The sequence below is a fragment of the Argiope bruennichi genome, chromosome 9 (assembly GCF_947563725.1).
Source record: "Argiope bruennichi chromosome 9, qqArgBrue1.1, whole genome shotgun sequence".
Lineage (NCBI taxonomy): Eukaryota > Metazoa > Arthropoda > Arachnida > Araneae > Araneidae > Argiope > Argiope bruennichi.
In genome coordinates this window covers 79416504-79441595 of record NC_079159.1, presented here as the reverse complement: position 1 = coordinate 79441595, position 25092 = coordinate 79416504, and the positions used below count along the sequence as shown (strand labels likewise).

The window sequence follows — 25092 nt, the reverse complement described above, 5'->3', positions numbered from 1 at the left end:
GGCCACACCGGACTGCTGATGTTCAGCAGCTACTGGAAAGTGAAGATATCATTCGAGTGGATTGGCCAGCATTTTCTTCTGATTTAAATCCCATAGAACATGTTTGGGATGCTTTGGGGAGACGCATTGCAGCACGATTACATCCTCCGGGGAACACCCAACAACTGAAACAAATGCTGATTGAGGAATGGGCACTCTTACCTCAAGAACTGTTGGAGAATCTGGTGCTGAGTATGGAGAGACGGTGCGAAGCAGCAATAATTCTAGTAAGGGGAGGGCTACTAGAGAACATCTGCTTTATTTTTGTTCCTCTTGTACAGACAATCATGTGTATTATGAGTTCATTAAATCCTTTTTTGTTTCATTCCATACTATATGATCTGTATTCCTTTTTGCGCAGCTATGCTTTCGTCATCCTTTAAGTACAAAATTCTGTCTCCCATTTCTGAATTTCATGTCTCTCAGATGATTTCTCGTGGAGTTATGGCAAAAAAAACCCTCTGTTGATTAAGTTTATCACACCAGTGTAATGCAGTAATCATTATGAATAAAATATTAATATTAGATGGATTTAACATGATATAAATAAATAAATTAACGGTTCAAAGACTGTTTATTCTACTGATTTATAGCAATGCCCCACAATTCAATTCTTTTGGAAGAGTATATCCATCTCGAAAAACGATGACCCTCTAACTACATTATAAGTGATCAAATGTGTCTGATAAAAAGATTTGAGTCACATAACTCTGAAAAAAAATGATAATTTAATCATCGTATTTTTATAATTCAAAATATATGTTAAAATACATTTAATGCAGTCTACAAATATATACATAATTAAAATAAGAAATCTTAAATTTCGTCTAATATATGTGAATCATTTTTCAATTATAAAATACATTGACAGTATAAATAAATAAATATATAAAACACATATTTACTAATCTGAAGTAAAAATACACGTGTGAATTTGCATTGAAATTCTACAATAAAATTGCCAGTATAAATAATTTATTACATGAAATACGTCAAGCTATAGAAATACAGAACAAAGTTGATGGAATTTCTTTATAACTTCTAAATAAAAAAAGATGATAAATTATTGCCTGTCTCTAATGGTTTTCTTTCATATTTAATTTTCATAAATATTTCTTTAATACGCACTTGAATATATAGGTTTTAGTTTTACACCAAATGTATAGAATTAATTTTCCATTATTTACGGTCCTCATTCAGTGATTGTTTTTGTTATAAACTTATTAAACATCACTAAAATTCATTAAAATTATACCAAGTAATTAAAAATTTACTGTTTAAAGGCTATAATTAGCATCTCATATTCCATTTTAGATATAATAATAATAATAAAAAAAAACTTAAAATTATCTATTTAAATCTCACGAATAAAATTTGCTTCCAAATTAATATTTTTGTAAGTATCATCATCGGACAATTATTTATACATTTTTATACTATAATATTGCTCTTTGTAGAAAAATATATCTGGTTATGAATCTATTAATTCACAGTGTTTATTGAATTTAAAAACAAAAAGTGCATTTTAACGAAAAGATTCTTATTACATTTTAGTATTCAAATTATGATAAATCCATTGCAAGTAGTGAGAAACTCTGGTAAAAATTGGGTAGCTTCCTGGTAGATCACATCTTCCACTCATTCCATGACTGGCCAACCCTCCTAAGACCAAGCGATTCGTCTCGTTGTTGTAGAAGACTAGAGGCGACCCACTCCCAACCATGCACGTATTGATATTTCCGTCTGGCAAACCAGCACAGAACATTCCTTTCGAGAATTCAATTGCTGTATACCTTTTTTGATATGCCGCCATGCAAGTTTCAGGTGTTTGAACATATAGATTAGCCGACATCAAGCTGGACGATGGCAATCTATTCTCAGTCAATCCCCATCCGCTTACCTTGGGAAACAAAATTGAAAGTTAGAGGTAAAGGCATACAAACATATAGCATTCTGCTGTCACTTAAATGTAATGATTTAGTCTATATTAACCTCAGTTTTCTGTAAAGATAAATTTAGAGCTAGTTATTGCAATGAAATCGAATGTATCGTTTATAAGACAAGGGGGATCATTTGATTTTCCTTTAATCCTTCTTTCCTTCAAATAATAAGTTTTAAGAAGAATTTCCTAATCATTCTACGGTGGATAGAAAAACTAAATTGATAAAAAAGATTGCATACATTCCTCCAGTTTACATTAGCCTTATTCTATCAGATGATAAACAAATATAATAACGTAGAGTTAAGAGGGATATAATAGTATCTTTATAACTTCATTATGAGGTATATGAAAATTATAGACGAGTTTCAAGAACAGTTATTTAATTAATTTCTAAGTTCCATATTTATAATCAATACCACATCTGAAACAGGCATTTCTGGCCCTGGTAAAAGAGGCAGGTAAAATGCACCTTACTATTAACCAGAAAAAAACTAAATACATGCAATGCACAAGAGTAACAGACTCTGCTACTCACCAACAAATAAGTACTTATAAATTTGGGAAAGTTGACAGCTTTATATATCTGGGATCTGAGATTAACATGAATGACAATATCACACCTGAAGTACAGAGGAGAATGAAAGTTGCTAATAGATGCTTTCACGGATTAAAGAAATATTTAAAATCAAGTTTAATTAAAAGAAAAACAAAGTTATTAATTTATAAATATCTAATCAGATCTATACTCACATACTCTTCAGAAACCTGGACAAGGACACAAAAAGATGAAAATGCCGTTGGTATCTTTGAGCGGCAGATACTAAAGGTTATTTTTGGAAGAATACAAGTTGATGGCGTTTGGCACAGACGCTCAAATAATTAGAACTTTACCGTGCCTACAAGGAAACCGACTTCGTGAAATACATAAAAATCCAAAGGATTAAATGGACTGGCCACATTATTAGAATGAACAGAGAGAGTACAATGCAGAAAATATTCCTGGCCAAGCCCACTGGAGCAAGAAATTGGGACCGACCCAACCTCAGATGGGTTGATTGCCTGGAAGGGGATTTCGCCACTTTAAGAGTTATTAGCTGGAAGACCATGGCCAAAAAGATAGGTCTGTAAGAAAATTCTTGAGAAGGCCAAGGCTCACCCGGGGCTATCGTGCCACTGAGGAAGGAAGACATTTAACAAGACAAAACAAACACGAACACGAAAATACAAGCCACTCAAATAGAATACAATCTAATAATGACCCCCCGAGAAAGATCATAGGAAATGTACATTGATGTTAATAAAATAACGCCATCTATTGTATTAAATGAGATGGTAGTAGAGTTATGTAACCGTTACAATTCCAGGTTTGAAATGATTTAAGAGTTTTTCCTCAACAATTCTGTACATCCAATTCTTGGTACAGCAAAACGTTATGTATTTTATGCGAAGATATGTCGGACAAAATCATTTAGAATACATTCAGTGAAAAATTGACTTTGAAAAAAATAAATAAAGGCCATGCACATTTTCAAGTCAAAATCAATATTTTCGTACTGATATGGATTTGGTAAGGAATCTCATCTGGGAAAAATAATTTTTTATAAACTTTATTAAATATTTTTAAATCTATTTGACTGATGTAAAATAAATAAAAAAAGCTTGTTGTATTTTCTTATAACCACTTCAACATAATAATAATAAAAAAAACTACATTTTCAAATAATTTCACAACATTTCGTACTGACAGGTTTAAATTGCTCCTCTATGTTTCCACTAATAATAATCCAGTATTTTAAAATTCAATTTATTTCTATTGCATATAAAATAATCTAAAGTCTAGTTCATTACATGTTTTATATCCTTTTCCAATCTTTTTCTATTTCAATAGGCTCATTAACTATCTAAATTACAATATCTACATTAATTAAGATAATGAAACGAGATGAAGACTTACGTAGCCTTTTAGTCCTGGAGTAACGTTTACAGCAGGCGAGTTGGGTGATGGCATGCAGATAGGTTCAATTCTCCGTGAATATGATACATTTGGATAAAATTTAACAATGGCAATATCGTTCTCAAAGGTATTAATGTTGAATTCTGGATGTTTGAGTATTGCAGAACTCTGAAAAAAACATAGTGAGGGAATATAAATTGTTTTTAAATTAAGGAATAAGAAGCAAAAAGCATTAGTATATATAGTAAGAAATGCAACATTGAAAAAATGAGGGTTTAAAGTTTAATTCTTGCATAAAAGCAAGTAGATTAGATTATCAAAAGCATAAGGGCATTTTTTCTGAATTTCTAGAGTAAAACTGGACAAACTGCTTTTGAATTTCGATCCCATAAAATTTGTAGAAGAATACACATTTTACTTTGAAGAGGTGTGAACTATTACGAAAGAAATTAGAGGAACAACCTGACATTGATGGAGAACTAAAGGATTTAGACTCAACCTGCAATACTGGGAAAAGTAGATAACGTTTAGAAATTGTCAATACTGGTTTTATTAGCTGCGTGTATTACTTGCATGAATTTACTCAAAAGCAATACACATTTTTGAATTGATACAATGTCGATTATTTTTAAATTCCAAATTTTTATGTAAATTTTGTTACATATAAAGTTCAGTTTTCATCCAAGTCACACAAAACTTATGGAATATGATTCAGAAAGAGAATTTTTCAGTCTCCTTTTCGATTGTTTCTATCATTCATTTCTTTATTTTTATCTATTCAATATTTTTATAACCTCTACCTTTGTTTCTATATTTTTGTACATATATTAAACAATATCAATAAATATTTCTATTATTTAAACTCCGCATATTTTTAGGACTGAATGGCGGTGGCCGATAGTTAGATTTTCGAACTCATTAATGTAGCGTATTCTATTTCAGATACTTGATTAAATATTTTGCGTTTATAATGTTTATGCATTCTGCAGAAATAAAAGCAAATATATATATATATATATATATATATATATATAAATATATCAATACAACGAGAAATATTAGATTATAGTTTATTAACAGCTTTCTCCCACTGTGGGGGGGGGCATCTCGTAATTGAGGAAGAGAAGTTTCCGGTATGGTAGTTGGTTTTCTCAACCCTGGTGGGTGCAAAAAAGGGGGGGGGAGGCTCCTCCCATAGGTGACTAGACAAAAATGGAAGTATTGTACCATGACCGGTGATGGCCCTTTGGACTCAAACACAGTACCAGCCAGTGTTGTTGTTGCGGCTGTCCGATCATTCAAATTTTTCCGTGTGCCTTCAGATGGGTCGGAGAAGCCGGTTTAAGGTTATTAATAAGTTTATATATATACAAGGAGAGTTTAAATCATTTTTCTATATATTTAGTTTGATAAATCTTGAGAAAAGACATAGATTAGAATCTTTCATCATCATTTAAATTACAAAGGATTTATCTGAGAAATTTGAAATTAGAATAGTTACATCATATCTTACAGCACTTATCAAATCCGTAAATCTCACAATTTACTTGTTCATTGATTTATTGATCCATTTCACATATCAAAAATTTACTTCAAAAAACCTCAAAAATTGAAATCTACAACGAAAACTGGTAATTTTTATTAAGAAAGTTCACGATAGCTGTTTTTCTTTCCGTCTGTATCTTATATAGATATATATTTGAACTTTTATTTTTGATTTTATAAACGGCTAAATTTTTATCGATTTGAATAAAAAAATATTTATGATGATATTTTCAATCATGATATTGCCAACTAACATATTTATGATGTATTCAGTCAATCAGTGTAACTATAATCACGTGACGACTTTAACTGCGCATGCCATCAAACATCACCTCTCACCTTCATGGCTGTAATATCCTGTCATTTTTTCTCCTCTAAGTTTTGCATCAGAGTCTGCTATTAAGTTCGCATGAAGCATTTTACGTCGGTTTATTTAACAAAAATCGGTTCGATTGAATATTTACATTTTCAATCGTAATTGGGTTTTTTTAGGTACAATACACTCCCGATTATCCGGTTCAAGACTATCCGGTTTCCGTACAATTCAACTTGGTTTTATTTTATAGTAATTAAATGAACAAGGCAAGGCATTGCATTGGCAACATTGCCACACAACAAACTAAAAACTGTGTGATTTGACTCTTATCTTAAGATTACTTTTTCATACTTGATTTAATCAGTGAAAAAATAAAATCAGTTTGAGTCAATTTTCTTAAGAATTAACCCTACGATTTACGTTAATGTTTTGCATTTTATGTGAAAATGTGAACAGTTTATATCCTTTAACTTACTTTTTCTCTAATAAATTTTTGAAACGAAAAGGGCAATATATAAAGTACCCTTACAGAGCCTTCTATTTTAACTCGACACTTTACCTGCAACTGCTTTTATGACTCACTGGGCCGCTTGCACATTCTACGTGGTTTGAGATAAATAGAGGGCTTAGTGCTGGATAAGAAGTGAGAAAAATTCATATTATAACAGTGAGTTGTGATATAAAAACTTTGTCTTCTGGTATTGGTGAGCAAAGAAATGATTCCATAGAACTCTGGTGTATCCGGCGTTTTTATTATCTGGTTTGCCCTTCCGTCACATTAGGCCGGATACTCGGGAGTGTACTGCATCTTTATACTGTTTATTCTGGGCTTCATTTGCTTTTGGTGAATTTAGGTAAGATTCAGAATAGATTTTACAAGCAATGAGGCATACTAAAGCATACAACTTACCATCTACAGAAGATTATTTCAGAAACTGAAACAAAAACACATCGGATTTGACCACTTTTATTGATAATTGACTGAGAAAAACAGACCAGCATCTATGTCATTAAGATAAACTCCATTACAATTATTTCACATTAGTCTAGTAGACGATTGAAAATATCCTTAAAAAGAACACGAATCGTGTATGAATATTTAAAATCTTTTTTTGAATGGTAAAATCAGATGGATAAAAGATAAGTGACAAATTAAAATACTGAAAGAAAATAAGCAGTTTACTTTACGTAAAAATCGAATTAAAATCTTTATAAAAATCAAATGACGAATATACGAGAGAAAATCAAAAAGTGAAGGGACTTTTACAATTTCTCTTTTTAGGGTTTGGTGACACTGCTAGTATCCAACGTTGAACACTTCTATGCAACCACTCTTATTCCCATGTTAGTCGTTGGAATGCAGCTCCATTGTCGATCTGCAACAAGGGAGAAATAAGGGCAGTGATTCGCCTTTCGTTTGCGGAAGGTGTTAAACCAGCGGAAATTATTTGTTGAATGCAAGCACAATATGGTGACAGCCATTTTATTCCGAAGCAAAATCTACGAATGGATAGAGCGTTTCAAACAGGGAAAAACTTCTTTATGTGACGACGACAGATCGGACAGATCATCAACGTCAAGCACTGAGGACAATTTGAGGGATGGTGATGGAACACAGACGAATCAAAGTTGACGCAATAGTCAATACTTTACATATCAGTCATGGTTCAGAGTATTCAGCAAGATAATGCTAGGCCACAATCTGCCTAACAGATACGAAACAATAAAGTAATCGGAATACAAAGTATTGGAATATCCGCCATACAGACCAGACTTGGTTCCAAGCGATTTTGGACCATTGGAGGAAGCGCTAAAGGGAAGAAGATTTGCAACCAATGAAGAAATCATTGATGAGGTGAAAAACTGGTTACAAATACAACCGAAGAACTTTCTTTTCTTTCTGAAAAGTGCGTTGAAGTACAATGTGGCTATGCAGAAAAATAAGTATGTTTTAACATTATATCATCAGAATAAATGGTCTTTTTCTCAAATGCCCCTTTAGTTTTTGAATCTCTCTCGTATATACCGTAAATTTCACGAATATTCTCACCGTTCTAATTTCAACATATCTGTCGTCACTTTCAGTACTTCTCATGTATTTGCCAAAATATATCGTACAATCTTGATCGTACACCAAGCAGTGTGCAGCAGTTAGAACAGTTTCGTGGTCTAGTAAAACTCCTGTACATGTCTGCTTGGTATCGTTCATAAAAAGGAAAACTGTCCAAGGAAATTCGCCGGCTGGCTTATTTGTACCATAAGTGACTTTGCCTCCCGCTTGCAGGGTAGAACGTCCACAATCTGTAAGAGACATAGTAGCCATATATCACATCCAGGTTATTCATGAACTAGTATAAACATATCAATGCTTTAAGCTTTTTCACTTATATCAACTATGGATGCTTATGTACTTTTGCATTTAAACCTATATTAACTCCTTATTACCTGGGAGTCATTGAATCGTTTACCTGAAACAAGAATGGCGGAGAACAAATAAAACTATATATAAAATTTTATAACTCTTATAATCCTACTAGCACATATATATTGTACAATATTATATTGTATTAAACAATTGCCCAATATTGCATAAAATTGTTCAATATTGAATAATCTAATGTAATATCACCTAACACTGTACAATATTGTGCAACAGGAGAGTGTTACCTGAGAAGCGACTAAAAACTTACAAAATTGTACTATTAAGCACACAACGTGGATGTGTTACTGATAGATATTAGCAGAATTGATGCGGGGTATGTTCTAAACTTATATTCTTAAAAGCAACATTCCAACGAAATATCAATTACTAATCAAAGTTTATTGAAAAGTATTTTAATGTTTTCTTCAAAATAAAATAAAAATTTTAGAAGAGAAGTGCGTATTTCAAAGATCAGTCTGAATGAATGAATTAACCAATAACTTTATAAAAAATTAATTAAAGCTAAATTATTTGTTTGAAAAATGGAGATATTACTAGATATTATAATTGTATCTACAAAATTTCCTTCATTTAAAATTAATAATCTTAAATACATTGTCTGAAGCAGTTCACGGTAGTCATAGACATTTTTCTTGTAAAATTGAATAGTTTCTAACAATGGGTTTTAACTTTCATTAATTTCGTTATATTAACGTACCATTTAAAGCAACGCTAGAACTGTTTTCATACGGACCTAGTAATTTTAAGCCGCAGTCAGATGACCAAGATAACAGCTGAGCTGGCAGCCCCTCTCCAAGCTTCCACACCACACTACCAGGATGGCGTTTGATCTCGACGGATTTAAAGTGTACCAGGTTCCTTACACGACTTTTCTTCCATGGAATCGTATCTCGAATCCCCCGTGTCAAAGTCGAGACCTTAACACCAAGCCACCGTGGTCTTTTAACATTCATTAAAAAGTTTTTATATGAAAAGCGGCTATTTAAATTCAGAAAGATATTCTAAGCAATTCTACCCATACTAATTCAATACCAATTCAATAAATTAAACTTTCTGATGCTAAAATATGCATTTGCCATGAAATTTATTAATCTTTTATATAAAGAAAGCATAATATGATTATTAACATTTGAAAACACATATATATTAACCCAATGTACGATTATTAATTTAGCATTATGTTTATTTATAGTATTTTCTTTTGAGTGATACAAACTGCTTGTGAAAATATCTAATTATTCTGGTATTAAATATTGTTAATATTATCTTTATTAAATATCTGAAAGATAAAGAAATTAGATAAGATGGTAGTAATTTTAATTGATAATTAAACATTATAAATAATAATTAAAGAATTGAAACAAATTTAATGAAAATTAATAATACTTTAAAAAAATTCCATTAAAATTAAATCAAACCAATAAAAAGATTTGAAATTTGAAAAAAAAAGTCTTTCTCTAACTAGCATTTGACATTTCGTTTATGTTATATAAATGTGAATTATCAAACATTTCCATTAAAAATAATTTCACATTTACCATTCTATTAATGATTCTCTCATTCAGTTTCCAGTTTTAATAAGAGAAACATTAATCTATGCGTTAGAAAATTTGTGGAATCGCCTCTAACAAAGGCGGATTTATTAGTTTGAATTCCTCCTTTGCAACCATCTATTCCTTGTTCCTCAACTGTTATATACAGGGTGGTCATAAGACAATTGCCTGTTTGGCGGCATCTGCGGATAAAACGAATGAACAAATTAAAACCACATTTCATATACAGACTGTGAAAGGCATGGGAAGATGAATTCCGCAAAAAAAAAAAAAAAAATATAGTACCAAAAGTTGTCGATAGGAGAAATACTAGCGCTGTAGAAGTACAGTTATGAATGTTTTAATGAAACTTCAGAAATAATCTTTTATCATCAATATTAGGGTGCCTTGGAAGCCATACAACATTTTCAATATGCTGACTTTCCCTGTGTATAACATATTGCATGACGTTCTCCATTGCTACGTGTAAATTGTCGTTTCGATGTTCATAAAAGCCCGTCTAATGTTCTGTACGTAAGACATGCATGTTTGCTTACGAGTAGTCACGGGGATTACACTGTCTAATGTAGAACAGTTTTACCAGTAAAGCACACTCAGGTAAGATGGAGTCCACATTAAAAACACATCAACAATCAATAACAAACAACAGTCAAGAACACATCAATAATCAAGAACAAACTGTTAACAGGTCGTTTGCTCTTCCCTTTTTACTAGGAATGCATGGAGCTGCTGTCACGCACGCACTAAGAATTTTACATAATACATCTCGATATGCAATTTTCCACGTTCGTACATGACAGCAGTGTCAATATTTCACCTATCGGTAACTTTTAGTATTGAGGAATTCATCTTCCCATGCTTTTCATAGTGTGCATATGAAATGTGGTTTCAAATCGTTCATTCGTTTCAGCCGTAGATGCTACCAAACAGGGAAGTTTATTTTATGACCACCACCCTGTATTAAAATATTGTGTTTCCTCATATTTGCTTATCTAAGAGAATTTACCTGTCGTATACTGAACAGCATCAAATTAAACTGTTTAGCATCAAATAACGTCCTCTTAAATCTTCCATTACAGTTTTGACACAGTAGATAATTGACTAGATGTTTCCATTTGAACAAAAAAAAATGTAAAAATTATGCAGCATCAGAGACAGTGATACATTTTGTAAGAATTACCTTCAATACACCTTGGTGCATTTCCAGACCAACTTCCGTCTTCCATGCAGAATAAATACTTTTCTCCTTCCAAGCGGTAACCATCCATGCAATCGTATCTGAGCCTTGTGACAACCGTCAAACCCCGATTCGATGAACGAAAAGAACGGAAGTATACAATTACTCCGCCATTTTGAATTTTGCTTGGATCTGGACACATTATTTCTACTAAATGAATAAGAAATTAAAGTTTGAACTACTAAATGAATGGGAAATTAAAGTTTTAAAATCGATCTTATATAATTTTTTAATAGCTAATACTGATCAGATAAAAATAAAATTGAAATTTGAATAAATTTATCTCGGAAAATTTTATATTATACCATCCATTGACTGTAATATCCAAATGTATTGTTTTATATTCAAGCGAAATTTAAGTTGAATACTTCCAGTTGTCGAATATATGGGACATTACACTAACGAAGGATTTCTACACTGTTTGTGATTATATACCTTGTGCTATTGTTTGCAATAATAATAATAATAATAAAACGATTCTACGCAAGAAAAATCAAGAAAAGTTTTCTTGACTAGTCATCCATTTATTCACATCGAACCACTCCTTATTTTTATACAATTTTCCGATAATCAGTTCCATATCGAATACTGCTTAAAGAAAATAAAAATTATTTTCTTCAGAAACTATTTTTTTTTTTTTTTTTTACTTTCGAGGGATCTCTTTACTAGACGCTGTTACCATTCAGTTTGCTTCTTATTTTCCCAAGATAATCCAACCCAATACGTATCTAGTGATTCACTAGACGAATGATGCACTTTTGGTCCCCTATGTATCAGTTGGCCCATATATGATCATCTGAATGATCACTTTCATAGGGATCAAGCATTGAAAATTGTATTTAAAACGGCTCTTTTTTTTAATCAAATAATAACTATTGTTATTACAGATCTTAATAATAGAAAACTCTTACTCAATTTGATAGTTTCCTATCATTAAAAATTTGCATTGTATATTTTAATTTGATCATTGAAAGCGCAAACGTTATTTTTTATAAGTTAATTTGAATGCATTTCATTACAAAAAGCTTTATCCAAGCAATCATACACATTTTTATCTATTTCCTACATTAGACCATTTTAATTAACTGATTTTCATATTAATTAAATGATTCTTCATTGACGTTTAATAAAACTGGATACTATTCAAGCCCCAATATAAATTGCAATGAATTTATATTGTCAAGTAGATAAAGTTAGCGTAGATAAACCGTGTGTTAACTAAAGATAACACTAGTTACTTTCAGCTCGAGACTTTATTTAAGGAACTAAACTTTACATCTATTTTTAGCCACAAGACGAAATGATTCGAATCTTTCAGATTTAGAAAGATACAGAAATTATAAGAACATTCTAGAAAAAACGAGAAATAACAGAAAGTAAATCAATAGCAAAACAATTTTTAGGCAATTTGCGAGCTGTCGCTTTCAGTTCATAGCATTCTACTTCTAAGCCATTCAGTCCGCGCCAAGTTACAACAAGTTTCGTTACAATATATTTATATAAAAGGCAACATTTTTCATTAGATAAATTTCATCATAAAGCTCTACAGATATAGGAATTATTAGCTTCTGATATGATAATTGATATTCTTATAACATGTCTTATATACATTAAGTATCACTGTCTTATACACATTAAATATATATATATATATATATATATATATATATATATATATATATATATATATATATATATATATATATATATATATATATATATATATATATATATTTAAGTCATGAAAAAGGGGGGGGGGCTGTATCATAGTGGTCAAAGGTCATTAAAACGCAACCTTAGTTTCCGTCTCCTTGATATCCCAATAACCATTATTCAGGTATTTCCGAAGAATTAGATAGGTTGAAGGTCTTTTATAATTATTTTAATAGTTATATCGATCGAAGAAATTACTTAGTTTTCTCATCTACTTTCTGAATCAAATAATAAACAGGGAATGCTGTGACTAAATGAGAAAATTATAAATATTAATTCGAATTTATTTTGCCCCAGTATGCTTTATAATGTAATTTCTTTGATGTGCTTTGAACTTTTAAAAATACATTAGAAAAGTCCATTTTTAAGAACTTTTACTCTTCCTGATATCATTGCAAGTAAAAAAAATAATTCAAATAAAATTGTATTTTATTTTATCAATTTAAAATAAAATTAGGTGGAATACTAGAAAATGCAAAGCGCAATGAGCTAAACAGTGTAAGGGTTATAAATTTTATGACTTAATATGCCTATCAAAATTTAAATTTTCAAATGTTTTGCTCACGAAATTAACCATTAAACATGTTGTTGTTTTTTCTTATGGCAATAGGCAAGCTCACTGTTCGAAGACAGCGGATTTAGGCCTGGGGGGAGTGCCTCTTGTTTCTATAGTAGCGCCATCTAGGGCCAAGAGAACGACTTAGCTACACACACGTCACAACCCTTTTTACGGGGCGGACTTCATTCACACATATCATTCACTCACAGATCGTAATTTAGACCTGAATCAGAGAACGATCACCCCTGATACAGTACCCCCAGTTGTATTACTCTCGACATGGAGGACTTTGTGATCACGACAGATTTAACGCGCGTCAGCCACCAAGCACGCGGGGAATCTTCGGCCGGCGGGGTTCGAACTCGCAACCTAAGGGACGCGAATCCGACGCTCTACCAACCAGGCTATCCGGCCTACCATTAAACATAGTTACACCAAACCATTCCTCCTTGTAAACCAGCTAGTCTTCAAGGGTGGATAGTTTATCATAATTATAGAATCGGTGATACGAAGAATGACAAGTACAGAGAGCTAGTTACGAATATATTAATAGAAGGAAAAGGATACATTTGATGAAATTTACAACAGATTAAATAGAATACAAAACATTGCACAAAACGCAATTGCCCAATTAATATCGTTGAAACCTTACATAGTAATGAAGCGCATTTCTTTTAAACCCCTATTTTAAGTATCCGAAAAGATTATTTTCTATACTTAGTTTTATTCAAATAACTAAATCTCTTTTGTTGTGCTGTTGTAAATTTGTATTCCACCAAATCTTTGTCGTATACTTCATTCTATGCAGTATTCTCTTTTCATAAATCACAGAAAAAGACATCTCCATAAATTACAATGAGTGCATTTTCTATCATTTTCGGTTTTTAGTTCATGTTTAGTTGTAAATTTTCATCAGTTTGTCTTACATTTAAATCATGCATCTTTAATTTACACTGATTGTTAGAATATGACACAGCATTTTCACACATGAATTGTAATTTGCTAAAGATCTTCAATGATTGAACTTACAAGAACTTTCTGACATTCTTTTACACGTGGGTGCGTCATTTGTCCATTTTCCATTCCTAAGGCAAATTATGGAATCAGAGCCATTCAGTTCGTAACCAATGTTACAAGTGAAACTCACTTGACTTCCGGCTTCGAATCCTTGATCATTTTTGATCGGATAATTTGGAGGATGGTAGTCTATGGCACCATTAGGATCTACGATAGGATTCGGGCATACTGTGCGTTTCAGAATTGGCCTCTTCTCTGAAATTTTGTGAAAATGAAAAGATAGTTTATTTTAAAAACGATATAAAAAAACTAGGTACAAATAAACAATAAAAGTAAATTTTAATTTTTAGTATTAGGTGTGCAACTTTGTTCCGGCCGTTTTTGGATAGAACGGCTTCAATGATAAGCGCTAGTCAAAATAGGCAAATCAAAAATGTCATACAATACGTTTCGGCATCTGTCAACATAACGAGAACACCACATTGGGAAATTTGTGTTAGCAATATAAATTTATCCTCGATCGATGATATCCATTTTCAAGCCAAATTCTCATCACCTGCTGGAAATTTTGATTTTCTGTTTCTATTTGAAGAAAACTACGGCTAAGACGCATTGAATGCTCTCAAGCATTTGCGATGCGCATGCTCTCAGTGTAAGAGCATGTCGGGAGTGATTTCAACTCTTTACACCGAAAGTTCAAGTTTCCGAGGATGTATCTTAACTCGGTGTGATATATTATGAGTAGATATAACTAAGAAAAATCATTACAAGGGATCTGTATAGAATGCAATTCATGCTCTATTACGGAGCATTGAAGAAGAAACGGCGACAGCACCAGGCGAAACAATACCAAATTTGTATGACAATGCTTTGCCGCATGTCTCAAGATTAATCAAGACATACATGGAAAAGCTAAAATGGACGGTTTTAACCCACCGTAATCTCCGGATGTTGTACCTTCCGATTACAATTTGTTTCAATTGATGGCCCACGGCCTGGCGTTTCTGCTCTTTTGAAGAAGTCAAAAAATAGATCGATTCTTGAATCGCTTTAAAAGATGCATCGTGTTTTTTCGAGCCAGAATAGGTAACTTCCATGTTTGGCAACTGCCAGAAACATGTAAAAACGTAGTACCTAGAAATGGATTACGTTCATTGCTAGATGAATGATGATAAGAATCATAAATATGTGCCTACTTTTTAGGAATAAAACTTCAGATTTTGAAGAAAAAAACTTTTGAATAAAAGTTGTAAACCTAATAAAATAATTTTTTAGTATGATTTAAAATACCCACAGATGAATGGTTCAATCTGTATATTACTTAACTACTATGTGGTCTAATATTAAGATCAAAATATTTATTTTTTGTCTATAAATAACAATTAGAATTTAATGAAAATATCTGCTCTGAACTATTCTTTCACTGATAGAAGAATGTATTCTACAGAATGGAAATGTAATTTCAATAGTTAAAGCAATCAATATTTTTTCACTTTCAAATCCAAGAAGAAACAAAGATAAAATGAGTCATAAATATTAAGGAAGACGAAATTTTTTCATGTGGAAAACAAAGCATTGCCATGCATTTGTAATAAAAGAAACTGTTAATTCTGAGTAATATATTCAAGTTACTTAAATTTCTATTACATAAAAATAAATCTTATTTTTTCCAAAGTGATAAATTTTATAAGTCACTTAAATGAATATTCAATATGTTGAAGACCTTAAAAGTTTTTTAATATAATTATTATACAAATATGTATGTTCGTAAGTATTGTTATTCTACAGTTTTCTATATTATTTCATTAGATAAAATATTGATCTGCTTTTTAATCAGATATAATATAGATTGGGCAACTTACTGGCTAACCAGTAATTTCAGTTACATGTAATTTCAATCAAATCACTTATACATCAAATGATAATCAGGATTGTCTGAACGAAGTATTTTTAGCATTAAATTGTAATGGTATTAAGAACGCGCTACTTTATCAGTCTTTTACATTTTCCATTTATCATGAGCAAAATCGAGTCAAATCCTAGTGAATAGAAATAATCTTAATGTTACTTCCTAATGGAGTCGAATATTATGCATTTTTCAAGTCTTATTCCTTTGTCTTTATATTTATAAGTATGCAATTAAAAATAGAACTATTTATATAATACATTTCTAATTGCGCGTTATCCTTAGAGGTACTGCACTTCACTCATACTATACTTCACTTCTTATTCCTCATGTAAACTGTTTGAATAATAACATAGTCTTTCTTCTTTAGCTTTCAAGTATGCAAGCTAATTACGCAATCAAATATTAGATGAAACATGGGAATGGTTTGCATTACATCTCAACAATGAATAAATTAACGGGAGCGGTCTCCCCCAAACTTTCTCGTCTAATAACAGTTTTATTTACCTCTCCCTCAAAGGATTGTGAGACTGTTGTAACATTTCCCCTTTTCACTCACATGGTAATTGGCATTCCTAACAGATGGAACGTCACCCGTTTGCTCACACGTAGTTCAGTGCATACGGACCGCCAGATGTGGACCTGTTTCACTAGAAAAGTCATTGTATTTCGACATTTGTTGCTATCCTTGTATGGAACACAGACGTGGTCGCTTCAAATAGATCCATCATGTATTAAAAGGAGAATAACGTCAAAACATCCAGATGCTAAACTTTTTTCCCTTATGAAGAGACTCCGCAAGTCATCAAGAAACGATCAATCACCAGCAACCGTTGTCATTAAATACCAAACCCAGGTGCACTTCAGCCGAAGTTAGCTTCGAATTGATTCTAATTAGCAAGTGCTCAAGAGGGGTCGACCACAAAGATGGATTCTTAATAGAAACTATCTCGATTAAATTCAAACTATTCGCGAAGCGTATCTGAATCGCTATTGAGTGATAGAAAATTCAAGCACACCAATGATAAACCAGAGACATATCTCTGATGAAAATAAAATGCGCTATTTTTTTCTCCATAGGAGAGAAAGGCGTCAAATTGGAATTCGGAGAGACGTCGGTGTCCGGACAATGTGTTCCTGATTTTTTGAGAAGCTCCGTGTGATTAGGGTTTCTGTGTTAGGATCCACCCGATAAAGATCGCTGGATTTCTGGAGCGGTTCTGGGTAGCCGTTTAGTCTGATAGCCCGTTAGCGGTTTGTTCTGATGACTTATTTTCCGATTTGATTGAGGAACTACTTCTTGATTGGACTGTTATTTGATATTTGTAAATAATAACAACCTAGATGACAAAAAGTTGTTTTCGTACAAATATGAGGCTGTAAATAAAGGAATTGTTTTGCTAGTTTGCTCTCTTATTTGATTCTCTGTATCAAGATATAACACTGTGTTTAAAGGCAGTATAAAACAGCCTTTTCTTATGCAATAGAACCTCGTACTCCATTATATAATTGAACCTCACACCAGACAGATTTTTCGTAGCTATATATTAGTGAATTTAAAATAAGTCATAGTGAAATTTTTATTTAATTGAACCAATTCTCTGTAGGATATAATTATGTCCGCCATAAAAGTTTTGATCTAAAATTAACATGAGTCAATTAAGTTATGTAATTCTCATTCAAGAATACATTGAAAAGATTTGATTTTTTAAAAATTTAATATAAGCATGTTTTGATGGAACCACAAGAAAAACATAAAACTAATAGGCAATCCAATTGGGAAACCTTATAATAAAATGAGAGTGCTTCTACTTGCCTGCAGCTGTACGTACTCTACATATAGGAGGGTCATTTGACCATTCCCCTTCCAACGTGCAGACAAGATTGCTGACCCCTTCAATTTCATAACCATCTATGCATAGGTATGTCAATTCCTCACCAGGAAAATACACTTGACCTTGCCCTAAAGTTCTCAAGCTATTATCATCTTCAATTATAGCGTTCTCAACTGCCCCGGGATGATAGCAAAAAGGGACCGTAGTTGCTGTAAAATGAATATTTGTTTATTTGACTTTATTGCATTATATAAGGTGGTTATAATTAAAGTTCCACTTTGAAATGGTCATAAAAGGAAAAGTATTGGAACAAACGTTAGGAAACTTGGTAATAGTTTAAAGGAGGTCATGGGAATTTCTTTTCTGCCAAAAACAGGAAGTTCAAAAATTCACCACAAGGTGTGAAATGGCACTGTATGCAATAATGTTAAGCAAAATAGGACATAAAGACACCGGTTTAAAATGTATTTAAACATTTTTGAAACGTTACAAAGCATGTTCAATATGTATTATCTCAAAAGCACGTTTATGGTAATTATCTAAAAAATTTGGCGGACCTGGAAGATGCGATGCACTGAATTGTGCGTGCGTAACATTCCTCCTGATATGCTAAGATTTACTATGCAGAATGCAATAATGCGATTTCACTTGCTTTCAGAAGATTGTGGATGCCACATTAAACATGCATTGTAACACATTTCAGAAACGATTAAACACATTTTGAAACGATGTCTTCATGTCCTATTTTGCTTAACATTATTGCATACAGCGCCATTTCATCCATGGTGGTGAGTTTTTGAACTTTTTTTTTGGCAGAAAAGAAACTCTCATGACCTACTTTAAATTATTACCGTTTGATAACATTTGGCCAAGTTTTTTTTCTTTTATAACCATTTCAAAGTGAAACTTTAATTATAACCATCCTCTATATCGGTTAAAAGCATTACCTAAGATATAACATTTACTAAATTTCTTTCTGTTTTTTTATTATTATTTTTATCCACGGGAACTTGTTTCTCTTGATGATGTGTACTTTATTCCAGTTAAATCTTCTCAGATTATATAGAAGGCATCATGGAGAACGTTCTGAAGGAAAAGTTAGGAACCACATTACAATTTTAGAACTATGGATTTTTACCCTCATCAAACAAAATCAAGATTTTTTTTTTGTAACGATAATTGATTAGAAATAAGGATTTTTCAATTTTCTGAATTGGAAAGTCCTTATTGAAGAATGATTTTCCAATTATTCCGGCGTCCTTGCATAGGGATAGCGTATCTTCACCTTGATCTAAGCGTCCCGGGTTCGAATCCTGGTTCACGCATGGTTGTTCTTTGTCTGTGTTCTATCTGTGAGGTGTGTGAATGTGACCCCCTGTAAAAAGGGGTTGTGCAAACATTTTTAAAAATGCCTAATTTTCTCCATAAACGCTAATAAGTTTTTTAAAAAAACATATTTAAACAATGCCAGTACCAATTTAAAGATAAACAATTAAAACAAATAAAAATATCTATAAAATATTATTTCATTTAGAATGACAATGATAAACAAATTTTTCTATTATTAACTAATATTTTTTAGTTTTCAAATTATAATGTATAGAGATTAATTTATTTTGTACATAACAAAATATTACGGGTTTTTCTATGATATATGTGAGATATATTTTTGCTAAAACTATAATATGCCATATATATATTTATGCTATATCTTGCATAAATGGTCTTGACCAAGAGTACAAAATTCTAACAAAAACTAGCATAATCTTGATATCCTGAAAGCCAGATAAACATTTGGCTTACTGGATGGCAAAATGAATTGTTCTGGATGACAATATGCTTATAATGCATATGAGCAATTGAAACTAAGCTCTTAATTTCTAAAAAATAAACTATTTTATTAACAAATTGGAAACCTTAAATGAACTTCCGGTAAAGCTTATGGTTAGTGTCCGATTTCTAGCCAAGCGCGATAAAAATGTATCAAGTGCCTAAAGAGTAATCATAAGACCGACATCTTATATAGAATAAATATGGCTTTTAGGTTTGCAATAAAAGTTGCCAAGATAAAGAGATTTGGCATGAAATCAACCAAAGTGTTTTGGCGAATGGATATTATTCTCGCATTAAAGTTACTATGGTTCATAGAATTTTAAAACACAATCTATAAAGATTCTGTTAGGTATTTAAAATTTTTATATGGAAGAAACCAATTCTTATTTATTTTGGGTGATCTCTGTTCCATTTTGAAGCAACGCAAAAACTATTTTGGGATAGAATCATTTTCCAGTCAGATGACGAAGGACGCCTCACTTTACTCCACAATGTACCGCTTGTATGTGCAAGATTATCATTTGTCATGAATCATTAAAGATGCACTATAAATATATTATGCTCTAAATGACTGCTTTCAGACAACTTAGAAGAGCAATTTGTACTCTTCTTGTTTATGTTAAAAATCTCTTTAATTTTTATACCAGTATTATCTTAGAGCATATTAAAGCCATTTTTTAAATAAAAATGAGCCTTCAGTCCTTCGTAAGGTTTTTGTGCTAAAATGAAATGGTCACTCCGTGTTTAATCTAAAATGTAGCATTTTATTTTATTATGAATGAATTTGATTTTGATTTAGCATTATAATAATAAAAGATTCTTACCTTCCTCACAAGTAGGCCTAAACCGATCTGGAGGGCACGTTAAGCAGTAACTTGTGTTAGATTCACATGTCTCGCAGTTCGCCCAAATTTCGCACGTGTGCATTTCGTCAGATGTTTCATTAACGCACTGTCTGAAATAAAGATAAAAATAAATTCTCGAGAAGATAGCATGATAGGCAGTTTTTAGGCAACTCGAGATTTCGATACAATAAAAAAAATGTTTTGAATTGCGCAAAGTCTCTTAATTTTGTGTGGAATCCCCTTTTCTGATTATCTAGAATTGCGAAAATGCAAATCATAATCCTAATGCTTGCTATTTACTCAAGAGCTGTAACTAACAATTTATAATACTTCCCTTTTTCCTAATCGAAGACATTATTATTATTTTGTTTGCAGATAAAAAAGCTATTGCTGGCCAGCAAAAATTGTATGATAAAATATAAGAAAATTGTATGATATAATAATTGTATAATGATTTTGATCTATTAGTAGAGGGTGCGGGATAGTTTGCTATTTTGCAAATGGGCACATAACTATGAGCTACACCCAGATTATATAAATAAAACATGAGCAAATGGTAAATTCATAGTTCTTATAATTCTAGGCCTGTTTTCAGAGAAAAGTCTAGGAATCATAACTTATATAAGACATCATGCTGTATTCATTGAACTAATTATCATTTTCGATAATATATTAATTGGTGAAGTCAAACAAGCAGGATATCAGTATTTTACAATATTTAATATCTTATTTAAGAAATCAGTAATGTTCCCTCATTTTATGAAATCGAAGAGGAAAGTACCTTATATAGAAATTTTATTTACTTATACAACAATCACGCTTTTTTGTTTTAACGTTATTTCTTTCCTAGACTACAAAGAATTCCATTTATCGAGCGTTTCAGATATTCCATGAACTCTCAACTTTATATGAAAGAAAACTGAAAACAACTTTTACCCAGTCATGGTAATCAAATAAGGAGTAATAAAATATACCATCAAAGGAAAAAGTTTTAATTCGTATTGTTCAATTGTATTGTAATTGTATTCAATTATGATCATTTTCCATGTTATAAAATTTACTGCGTATAAAAAAAAAGAGAGAAAACACTTAAAATGAGAAGAAAACCACACTGCCTACTCCGCCCTGCGTAATAAAAGGCATTTGAATTAAACTTGAATGGCTGGAAAACTGCTACAGCATTGGCCGAGAACTAATTTGAGTCTTAAGGGCCATCAATGGTACAACCCTTCCTGTGGAGCACCTCCCCTCATCGATAAGAAGTATAAATTGAGAAGTAATCACGAACTCCGAACCGCCTGAAGACACACGGATTAAACTCAATGATCAGCCCACCACGATTTTCTACACTAACGGGATCTGTGGTTGTCCTAAGATCCATCACAGGCGAGGGCACAGCCATTCCCCTGGGAAGTACGACCCGTCATCGATAGGAAATAGCCAATCCTCACCATTTCTGTACCTCCCGTATGACGGGAACCAACCACCGTACTGGATGCTTCTCATCCTCATTTCTCAGGTGCCATCCAATGGGATTAAGGTGAGAAGTAAGGGAATATTTACTTTTTATTTCAGAAAGTAATTGGTTACATAAAAGTGAAAAGTTAGCCATTTTTAAAGTATTTACTCTCCACACAATCGATTGGTTATAGGAATATTTTATATTTCGAAATCCTACTTTCATTGCAGATTTCATAATTATATAACGTTTGATGATGCTTACAAACTGCTTCTTTTTACAAGTAATAAAATTCTTTTTTTCATCTGGAAAAATTAATTTTAATAACGTTAAAATAGTAACGCCTTTTCCGATGCCTATTTATTTAAAATCTTTATTCAATATTCTGGGTCATATGTTTCAAAATTTAACGTTGAATGGATAATGAATCTGGAACTAAAAAAGAAATAGATAAAGTTAATCGTATGACATTTCTCTGATTGTGTTGCTAAGTCTTTCGTATTCCGTATAAAAGCTTGCAAAATTTAAAATAAATTTTTATAATTTTTTGTACGAAATTGTACACAGAAGTTTGTGTTGGTTTCCTTTAATACTTACATGTAGACTTGGTCTTCTTTAGTGCCACATGGGCAAGAAATAGAATGTAGACATGATGCGACATTCCCTGAAACTAGAGGCAGCATCAAAATAAGCCCAAAGTAGAAACCTGTAAAAAGACAAAATTACAAATTAATTGCATTTATCATTTTGATAAAAAAAAACTCTTTTGACTGCAAATTAGAAGTGCATACTGAATCCACAAAACAAAAACGTATGCACTGAATTTCTATTTTTTCCCTCAAATAAATTTTCAATCATATATTGTTTTAGAAAATTATTTGCTTTTCTGTTTTTCATCAATGCTACTTAGAGGAATTGATACTGAATTTCAACTCTAAGCATGACCCAATAGCTATAACTATATATTTGCAATCAAAGAATAATCTAAATGGCGTAAATGATTATATTTGTATTTGCATCAATAAAGTAATGCTGTAAAAATTGTGAACTTTAAATTTATAAATAAGCCACTAGACAATAATAATTGACTGTCAAATATTTTTGATTCTCTAGTAAAATCAATGCATTTTTCTAATAAAGTATTAACAAAGAAAACTCTTGTAAAGTATTAGCAAAGAAAAAGTATTGCATTTTTCTGCAATAAAAACTGATGGTGAAAGAAAATTAATTTCAAAGCTTTTGAAATTAATTAAAGCTTTTGATATTTCCTCAGTCTTTTATTGATGGATCTTCCTAAATGTTGAGAATGAACTATTCTAAAATCGTTTGAAGTAGTAATAATCAACTCTTCCTAATCCGATCAAATTTAGTTTCAGAAGAGGGGAGGAGTTTTTATTTAAAATGTTTATGTTTTTATTAAGAATACTTTTTAATTATTTTTTTAATTTTAAATTTTTATTTAGCTTTAAACGATTATGCGAAATCAGTTACTGAGTATTGGTAGATGTTTGCATATTTTTACAAACACTTAAATTAAAAATTTTGAAATTATTTCATGTATTATATTTTTTAAATTAGTCATTTCCGAAATATTTTGGCTCGCATGGTATACCAAAAAATAGGAAGACTGAATATATTGCAATATGAAACGCATTACACCGAGTTTAATTTTTTATCTAAAAAATTTATTTTCCCTTCAGATTGCATCTTTAATTCTATAAATTTCGAATTTGGAATTTTAGAGCGTTTTTAAATTGTAGGATCGTAGTAATATCGAAATCCGAATTGGCACTGGTCACTATTATTGTCACTGGTTTTCACGATATTAAAATATTTATTTTAAAGAATTATAACTTAGTAAGACTATCTATACATAGAAACATAGGATTCACATAAAAAAATTTTCTGCAGCAATGATCTAAACTAAACAAGAGATGTATAACAATTCCTGTTTAAAAAATACTGACTGGATGACAATTTGTATTCACACTTTTCTTTGCATACAAGTTTGATTTCAACAGATAAAAATCTCATATTTTGATCAGTTTATATTACATTTAATATTTCGGTTATAACATAACTTTTCTGACATCCTAAACAGAAATCAATTTTGTATAATATCTTAATATTCCGCGTATTTCTTCTTCTCAAAATAATTTTATCACCCTTAACATTAAAGGCAAATATTTTAAATGTTGAAAAAATCTCATCACGAACTCACATAAAATTTATGTTTCCATGAAATAAATTTTGGAATTACATAACATTTTTCAAAATATTATTATCAAAAATTCATACCTCTGTTTGACATAATTTCGTTTGATCAGGAGTAGAATGTTCTTCCAGTTTTATTTTAATTAAAATAGTTGAGATAATTTTTTGATAGAAATTTTATTATTTCGTAACTTTCGCCAAGTGTTGATATCAAATAGGAAGGAAAAAGCATTAAATTCCTTCCTTTTGAAAAGTTGAAAATGTTTTCTAGCGTCATAACCGGTGGAGGATATCCTAAAGAGCTGCTTTTAAAAATATTTTCTCTCCATACGAATTCTACTCGATGTTTTGATTTTGCCAAGTTTCAATCAGTAATTGACCGCATGTCAATTTTTTTTTTTTTAATTTTAGTTACAAAGTATAGGATTAGTTATAAGGACATTCGGATATAAAGGGTGTCCCAAAATTAACCCAAGATCTGAATTTGCCACTATTCGTGCAGTAAAGTATTGGTAACCCTATTTTAAAAAAAACATTTGATAGCTGATAGATTAGCGTTACCAAAAATAGAGTGTTACACGATAGAACAAAGTGTTAAGGCAAAATTTGAATTAAAAAAAAAACACAGTTTTTTTTCTTTAAATTGTAATATTTTATTGAACTGTAAAGTACGCCGGATAGG

General features: G+C 31.4%; 1 protein-coding gene across 2 annotated transcripts; it reads right to left on the bottom strand.

The window, feature by feature from the left end:
* Window positions 1-1424: 1424 nt before the first annotated feature.
* LOC129985168 (limulus clotting factor C-like) lies at window positions 1425-24597 on the bottom strand. Of its 2 annotated transcripts, none has more exons than XM_056095094.1 (9): window positions 24495-24597; window positions 22794-22902; window positions 20717-20847; window positions 18041-18268; window positions 14331-14573; window positions 10973-11179; window positions 7847-8097; window positions 3936-4103; window positions 1425-1939 (listed from the first exon to the last, which is right to left on the bottom strand). In XM_056095094.1, exons 1-9 carry the CDS (start codon window positions 24505-24507, stop codon window positions 1583-1585), a joined length of 1707 nt encoding a protein of 568 aa, XP_055951069.1. In that variant the 5' UTR covers window positions 24508-24597; the 3' UTR covers window positions 1425-1582. The 2 variants fall into 2 exon arrangements, with proteins under 2 accessions (XP_055951069.1, XP_055951070.1); XM_056095095.1 differs by having other exon boundaries at window positions 20717-20843; window positions 24495-24506.
* Between the last annotated feature and the right edge of the window lie 495 nt (window positions 24598-25092).